The 8,493-nt window shown below is 43.5% G+C and overlaps 1 protein-coding gene and 1 pseudogene across 1 annotated transcript in view; one reads left to right on the forward strand and one right to left on the reverse strand.

The window, feature by feature from the left end:
- The window catches only part of LOC102862732, a 47,617-nt pseudogene extending 46,853 nt beyond the window's left edge, over positions 1–764 (forward strand).
- The window catches only part of WBP1L (WW domain binding protein 1-like), a 92,623-nt gene extending 85,061 nt beyond the window's left edge, over positions 1–7,562 (reverse strand). The window contains exon 1 of the mRNA XM_006879973.1: positions 7,350–7,562. Within this exon, the coding sequence (XP_006880035.1) occupies positions 7,350–7,439 (90 nt within the window). The 5' untranslated portion in view covers positions 7,440–7,562. The remainder of the gene's footprint in view (positions 1–7,349) is intronic.
- Positions 7,563–8,493: the final 931 nt, after the last annotated feature.

Raw genomic sequence — 8,493 nt, forward strand, 5'->3', positions numbered from 1 at the left:
ATATAAATTTTTATCTTAATTGTGACTTTAACAAAAGTTTACAGAAAAATTGGATTTTCATTCATTTTTGCGTATTCTCCCTACTCACTTCCCCCTTCCCCAGTTCAATTTTTTTTAATATCCACTTAATTTAACATCACTTTCTTATATAGCCATTCATCTTTCCTGACCGTGAGTCCAAAACTAGGATGACAGTCTCACTATTCTCTCTTCTAAGGAATATTCTGGTAGCATTTCTCCTAAGACTGTATTTGATAAAAAATGGGTAAATCTTCCAAAGAATATGCTAAGTGAAAGAAGACAGACACAGAAGAACACATGATTGTATTTATATGAGACGTCTGGAACAGGCAAATCTATAAAGATGGAAAATCACAAACACAGATTTCTTTTTAGGGTGATGAAAAAAGTTCTAAAAGTAGATTTGTGATTACTGTTGCACGACTGTACATTTATATTAAAAACTGCTCTAAGAGGTGAAATTTTGTAATATGTCAATTTGTGGCAAGCTGCCACCAAGTTGCCTCGACTCACAGTGATGTCATGCACGCCAGGGAAGGAAACACTCCCCAGACTTGTGCTACTTCCCTGATGGGCTGCAGACTGAATCACTGTGCCCAGCCAGGTTTTCATTAGCTGATTTTTGGAAGCAGCTCACCAGGCCTTTTCCCAGTTCACCTCAGTCTAGATGCTCCTCATCAACAGCAACACGGGAGCCTCTGCAAATGTGCAGGCAGCACCGGAGCACGAAGTGCACGGGCTGAGAACTGAACCCAGCTGTTTCGAGTGTTAAAAGCTGCTACTACTGAAGGCAATAAAAATTCTATTAGGTTGGGTGTTTGTTTGTTTGTTTTTTCTCAGTTCATATTTTAAAAAAAGAAAACCACAACACAATAAAAAACCAAACATGGCACAGTTAATGTTACACAAGAAGTCTCAGCCAATGAACACCGGCTGAAGATTCAATCGCTGCACTTTGTAAAGTTGTTATTTTATGAAATGTGATTAAAGATTCATTTTCTCAGTTACACTAGCCACACGGCACATGCTCAATAGTCATATGCCACATTGAACGTGATAGTCATAGATCTTTCCTAACATGGCAGAAAGGTGCGCTGCACAGCACTGCTTAGGTAAATGGATAAAAGGTCTCCTGACTATCTGATTTTGGTCTGTCTACCTTTCAAGTTTTATCTTCACACTCTCCTACACCTCCTGGACCATAAAGTTCCCAGCCACCTCCAAACACAGCCTCTGTTTTCACTCTTCCACACAAGAATTTTCATTTTCCTCTTCCCTTGCCCAATAAGGGGGCACTCTGGTGGCTTAGTAGTAAGGAACTGTGCTGCCAATGCAAAGATAGATGGTTTGTATCTCCTAGCTGCTCCAAAGGAGAAAAAAAAGGGGGGGGCAATTTACTGTTTCTGAAAACCTGCTGGAGGGTCAGCTAAGAGTTGGTTCCACTACATAACAGCAGCAGCCCTCCGAAGGTGCACGGATCGAATCCACCAGATGCTCCAGTGGAGACAGAGGACCAAACTCCTGTGCCGGTTGGATCAAACTCGACCATACACAATAAGAAAGGAAAACAAAACAAAAAAAGACACAAGAGCACCCTACTGATGGGAGCTCTGGTGGCCCCCCACAGGGAGTTGTGGTGCTGATGTAAAGGTAGCACCTTTCTGGCTATTCAAATTGACAAGCTGCTCTGAAGAAGATGGATGAGCAATCAATTTATAGCCTCTGAAAACCTGTTAGAGTGTCAGGTATGAGTCAGTTCTGACTCAATGGCAAAGTGGAGAGCCCACAGGTATCGTTCCTATGCATCCTTATCAACAAAGTCCAGTACAGATGCCTGTTCCTTTACAAAACTTCACCGTAAGTCCCCCACCCCCACTTCCCTCATCCTATGAGAGTCAAGGGCTCTACTGTCCTTTGTCTATACTTCCATCATAGTATTCATCACTGTGGATTATAATTCAATTGTGGCTGTACTTTACGAATAACAAAGATACACCATAGGATTACCAGTTACTAAAGGACAGGGATTCTATTACTCATTCCAGGGTTCCCAGTGCCCAGCAGTATCTTGCTGTAGAGAGTAGACATTTCAGTAGGAGTTTACTGAACGACTCGACGGCACATAACAATAACAACAACATCCAAAAGATGGACACAAACAGAAGATGCTGATTTTAGACAAGCATGTAATAGATTAAGAAGGTATCTTACTTTATCTGGCATGAAACAGATTAAGAAGGTAAAGTTAAAAGGATTTGGATCTGAAAGTCTCAGGTACCACTTTTGTACAAGTCTTTCTTGTACAAAGATGACTACACTGAAAATGTCAGACCCAAGGAAAAGAGAAACAGCTCATGACCACCACCAATTTAAAAAAAAAAACAAAACAAAAAACACAAGTACTTAAAGAATTAACTCTTTACTGATAACATCCAATCTAAAGAACCAATCCTTAGTCCCTTAAAACCTCTCCCCAAATATACCCAAATCCTGTAAGTGGCCTAATGGGTAGTGAGTTGTGCTGCTAACTCAAAGGCAGTTAGACTCCGTCAGCTGCTCTACAGGAGAAGGCTGGACAACCTCTTCCCATGTGATTTACAGTTTAGAACAACGTGATGGACGGTCAGCTACAGGTCCATTCAGACATGACAGCAATGAGTCTGAGAGCATCCTCTCTGAAAGGTCCCCTACAACAAGGGACAAATCCAATTTGTTCAACTGAAAAGAAATAAGAGAATATGGTTTCTAGGTGGAAAACTAGGGCAACAGAATTGAACAAAGGTGGGGGTAACAAAGGTGGGGGGAAGTCTAGCAAGAATTTGAGCCCCATCGAACTCAAAGTTTTAAGGTTGGCAGAAGATAAAAGCTTGTATTTCTAGAGAGTTGTGTCACTTTATGAAAAAAACGTACCAAAACTTAGCCCCTAAGTGGTATAAATGGTTAACGTACCCAAAGGGTTAAGTCTAACCTGGTGATTTATTTCCAAAATAACAGCCACGTATACAGTACAGTTCTATTCCCACTTAACAGGAACTGTCTTTGCTGTTTTGTTTGCTAAAACTTCATTTTAAATAATAGTCAGATTTTATGGTAAAATTTAAATAATAAAAAGAAACTCAATGTATTTCAACCCCAATTTAAGTGGAAGAGACAGTTGCCAATCACTTTCTGGAGACTCTACTATACTACGCAGATTCAAGACACCGCATCTGTGAATTGCAGCAATCTTTAAGAGAGTGGCATAACGGAAAGGTCAGCTGTTGGAATTCACCAGTCGCTCCCTGAGAGAAAAATGAGCAGAACGTTCAAGGATTACAGCCTCGGAAGTCTGATGGAGGACTGCTGAGTCCTCACCAACTCAAGGGCAGTGGGATTTGGGCATGTTTAAGAAAGTCAAGTCTACACTGCTGATGACAGAACTGAGGTAGGTTGATGAACGTCCCTGACTGCTCCAGTACAGGATTTGTAACAGAGAAAACAAGTCATCTAATGTCATATCTGACATGACTGGCTACAGGGTCAACTATGGGTTGATTCTGATTCGACGGTACACAACAATGTCAAATCTAGGGACCCTGGTGGTGCAACAGTAAGTAATCAGCTGGTGGACCCACTTGGCTGCTCAAGAGGAGAAAGATGTGGCCGTCTAGTTCCAAAAAGACTGCTGTTGCTGTGTGCCATCAAGTCAGAACTGACCCTCCAAGAGGTTTTATGAGGCAGTAAATCACAAAGGAGGAGACTGCCCATCTTTCTCCCACAGAGCAACTGGAAAATATGAACCACATGCCTTTGAGATTGTAGCATAGCTTCTTACCACTAGGTCACCAGAGCTCCTTATCTAAAATAAATCCTATGCCAAAATGTCCCTGATAATTTAATTTCTTCCTTGGCTTGCAGATTTCTACAAGCACAAAAAAAAAAAGGAAAGAGAGAGAAAAGAATTGACTAAATCATGGATAGATTTGGAGTTAATAATTATATAGTAAAATCCATTCCAAAGGTTAAAATTCAGAACACAAATTTCACCATCAATACCTATTATATACTAAAGAATGAGAGCTGGGTATGAGCCTGGGGCTGGGGGGTAAATGGAAGGATCAAAGATGGGGTTATGAGGGTATGTAGGGGGCCAGGAAGAAACAGCCTAATTATAATAGCTTCCCTTTCTCTGTAGAAACTGTAACCACATAATAGCTGTTTGTCGATGCTAGGATCCATCCAAATGGAACAAAGTACAAAAGCCACCCTGTCCCCAAAATAAGTCCTGGAAGCACCAGAGAAATGATAAGCAAGCAGCTTTGATTGACAAAACTGCAATTAAGGCATGACACCAAAGATAACCTTCCACTCCTCTCACCACCTTCCAGGCTTCCAAGACCCTGCAGGAAGTGCCATTTTCCATCCTTCCTTCTGCTGAAGATCCAGTTCCTACCATCTGCTGTGACCCTACCACAGGTCTCCATCCGGGTGCGGCAGTCCTCAGGCCTCAGAGCACCCAAACTGCCTCAGAAAGCTAGCTCACCTTCCTAAATCGGTCCTTTAACCACTTCACTTAATGATTACTGGGAGCCAGGATCTTTGAGACATATTTACAGAAACAGACATGCAAAGGAAAAACAACAGGCTACTCGGAGGTATCTCCAAAGAAAGGTTTGACAATCTACTCCTGCAAAATCAACCACTGAAAACTCCGTGGGCACACAGCTCCACCCTCACCCATATGGGATTAATACAAGCTGGAACTGACTCAAAAGCAACTGTTCATCATTATTCTTTTATATTTTGTTTTGTTGACTTGAACTTCTTAAAGGTGTCCTGGTGATGCTGTAGCTTAAGCACTAAGTTGGTAACTTAAGGTTCGGCAGTTCAAACCGCAAAGTCACTCCAAGGGAGAAAGATGAAGCAGTTTCTTCCTACAAAGATTGACAATGTCGGACCTGTGGGGGCCGTTCTCCTCTGTCATCTAGGGTTTCCTATGAATTGGAGTAGACTCAATGGCAGTGGGTATACTTTACTAATCCCAAGAATTATTACAAAGAAAATTTAGCTCTCCTTCCAATTTATGGTTTTAACCAGGAAAACAAACCTCAACAAAGCAAGCCTCAATAAAGCATAAAACTGAAGGGTCATGGTCTAGGAAAGGGAATCCATGAGCCCTTTTTTTTTCTCCCACATTCTATTTCCAAGATGCACATATTCTAAAAAGAAAAAGGGGAGCTCTGGTGGCCTAGTGCTAAGAAGCTGCACTGCAATCCCAATAGGACATGATTCAAATCCACCAGTTGCTCCATGGAAGGACAGGAAATCTCCCCTGCAATATACTGCCTCTGAAAACCAACTGGAGGGTTGGCTGTGGGTCTGTTCAACTGGATGTCACTCAACAATAACAACAAAGAGAAAAAGATTATACTTCAATGGATAAATTGTGAGATATATATATATAAACACACAGCATCAAGTCCATTCAGACACATAGGGAAACCAAGGCAGTAAATTTTTAAAGGAGCAAATGGTGGATTTGGATCACTGGCCTTTCAGTTAGCAGCACACAACATAAAACACACCATGACACTAAAAAAAAAAAAATCCTCAAACTGACAGCCATCAAGTCGGACAAGGCTCTGAGGACCCTCTCGCAAATTTTCACTAAGTTGCTAGTGGAGTTGAACTGACAAGTGCTGCATCAACTCTGGGTTAACAGAGTCACTACCATGCCACTGTTGTTGTTGTGTACCATCAAATTGGAATTGACTCACAGCTGACCCTCTAACAGGTTTTCACAGGCAGTCAACTGCACTGGAGAAGATTGCCCATTTCTCTGTAGTCAAGCAGCTGGAAGATTCAAACCACATACCTTTAAGTTGGCAGTACAATTCCTTATCACAACACTCTTTAGGTACATAAAATAGAACATTTAATCAACCATGAAAAGGAACGAAATAGAGATACAAATAACAATTTGATGGAACTCAAAATGTTATACTACATGGAAAAAAATGACACAAAAAGCCAGAGACTATAGGATTCCACTTATAGAAAATATCCAGAACAGGTAATAGAAAGCAGATAAGTAGTTGTCAGAGGTAGGGATAGGTGGAAACGGAGTGAATTGTACAAGAGGGTGAAATGTACAAAACGTCACTGAATCATGCACGTTAAAATAGTTAATATTAGGTGGATTTAACCTCATTTTAAAAACGAAGATACTATCAGATAAAAGAGGATGCGTATGTGAAAAGGCATCACAAACTCCTAGAAAAAAAGGCTTTTTTTTTTTTGCTAGCACTCTGCTTCTACTGCTGATCATAACACTAAATTAAAGTTCCAAACTGTATAGATTCTGCTATTATGCTCATTGTCCATGTGTGCCTTTCTAAAAAGGAAGGGAAAGGAACAGAAAGCGAAGAAAATAGAACGGTAAAGCCTTGCCAAATGAAAGGGAAGGAGTGATTCCCTCCCTCCCACACTGCACCCCACCCAACTTGGCACCAAGTGTAACATTCCCATTAAGATTTCGAAATGCCAGCCGGAGCTGGAATCAGAACCACCAAGGTCCTCTGCACGGGTGAAAAGCAAGCCACCTATCAAGAACTGCTCAGGTGCTCCATTTACAGATCTTATTGGCCCCAGAATCCTCCCTTGCTCAAAAGCCCTAAGCAGGACACAAACAGCGACTTACTCTCCCAGGCCAGTCATCCTAAAAGAAGAGCTTGGTACAGCTGTAGGGCGCCCTCCCCCCTGGGGTACCTGGGTCTACTTCATCCCACCTGCGTTCCAAGAGTCCTGCCCCAAGCAACCACTAAAGGCGCCATGCCTACCCTTTAAAAACGGGGCTCAAATGCCCTCAGAACTTTCCCTCCTGTGCAGCCTGAAATAATACCCTCCCTGTCTAGCTCTATATCCTTTATACCTGTGTACACACAGACGTACACATGGCCTGCCTGCTTCGGAGACCTGTCCCAATGGGAGACAGAATGCGCCCACATGCCCCAGCTGGGCACCACTATCCTGGCACAGCCACCTCACCCCACCTGCCCTAATGGCCCGTCTCAAAGGCCCCTCATTCTCTTGGCATCATGCCTCTGCAATTCCCAGATACCAAAACCATCACAGATGCCCATCAGATAAACAACGAGCTGATTCAACTCCCCTTAAAACCACTCAACAGCAGCCAGGGGCGCCCTTCTAGGGATCCCCTCCACTCCTGGCGACAACATTCCTAGAGATCCCTCAAGCAAGGGAAGCGACGCTGTCCCTGGCCCTCTCTAGCCAGGCCTCGACCACCCCCGTAGGCCCACAGCCTGGGCAGGACGCCCCCTCCTCCTTACCTGCGGGGGCTCAGCCCTGGCTGACAGGGGGCTGGGCAGCGCCTGGAGGAGCAGGAGCGCCATGCCACTCAGGAGCCTTCTCCTCTCCATCCTCCTCCTGCTCCTGCTCCTCCGCCACGGCGCCGCCACCACCTCTCTCCTCCTTCCTCTCCTCCTTTTCCCTCTTCTTCCTTCTTCCCGTCTTTTCCTGTTTCGATCTGCCCTCCCGCTTCCGGCTCTGCTGCACCCCGCCCCGGTCAAAACACCCTCCCAGACACCGGGGAGGCTTTCCAGTTCTAGTGCTTCATTGGCCACAGTTCTTCGCTCATTGGTCAAAACATCCGTCGATCAAATTAAAGCCCACCTATCAGAGAAATATAACCAATGAAAAGTAAGAGGACACCAAGGCGTCTTGAGTGCCGCAAGGCCGTGTGAAATGCTACCGGCCCCGCAGAGAGTGGCGGAAGTCACTACATTTGTAGGCGTGGCCGCCCAGAACTGGAATTGAAAAGCTAATCCAGATGTAGCCATCTTGAGTGTGGCGGAAGTAGTAGGTTTTCCTAGTAGAGCAAAGAAAAGAGAGCGAGTATGGCGATTCCGAAGAGTGTTGGAAAGTGATTTCTAGAAGCTAACCGAACGTGCCTAGAGGAGAAAACACCTCTAATCTAAAAGCTTATGTTTGTCTTGAAGCCTATCCCTGGTATCAGTCAGAAACTGCCCCAGCAGGAGTTTGGGTCAGTTGGAATTCTCTTGGGTGATAGGTTCTTTACCTGGGACAGTTCGCTTTGTCACGTCAGGTTACAGGGACAAAATTCTATTTACACTCTCTCAAAACTGAACTGCTATCAAGTTGACACCACCTAATGGTGACAGAGTTGAACTGTGCCCCCTAAGGTTTTCACAGCCCGATTTTTCAAGATATTAGGAACCAGGAGACTGGAGCAAGGAACTGCCAGAAATTCTATCTGGATTCAGAAAATGATATGGAAAAGAGAATTTATCAATTCTAATGTCAGATGGATTTAACTGAAAGCAGAGAGGACCAAAAAGAAAGAGAGATGTCTTTTGTTGAATATCCAAAGGCTAGACCATAATAAATTGTAGATAACTTAAGAAGAATGGGAATTTGAGAACCCTTGTGTTCATGAGGAACCTGTATGTACAT

Source organism: Elephantulus edwardii, unplaced genomic scaffold, assembly GCF_000299155.1.
Source record: "Elephantulus edwardii isolate Elephantulus edwardi_28Jun2011 unplaced genomic scaffold, EleEdw1.0 scaffold00006, whole genome shotgun sequence".
NCBI classification, from domain to species: domain Eukaryota; kingdom Metazoa; phylum Chordata; class Mammalia; order Macroscelidea; family Macroscelididae; genus Elephantulus; species Elephantulus edwardii.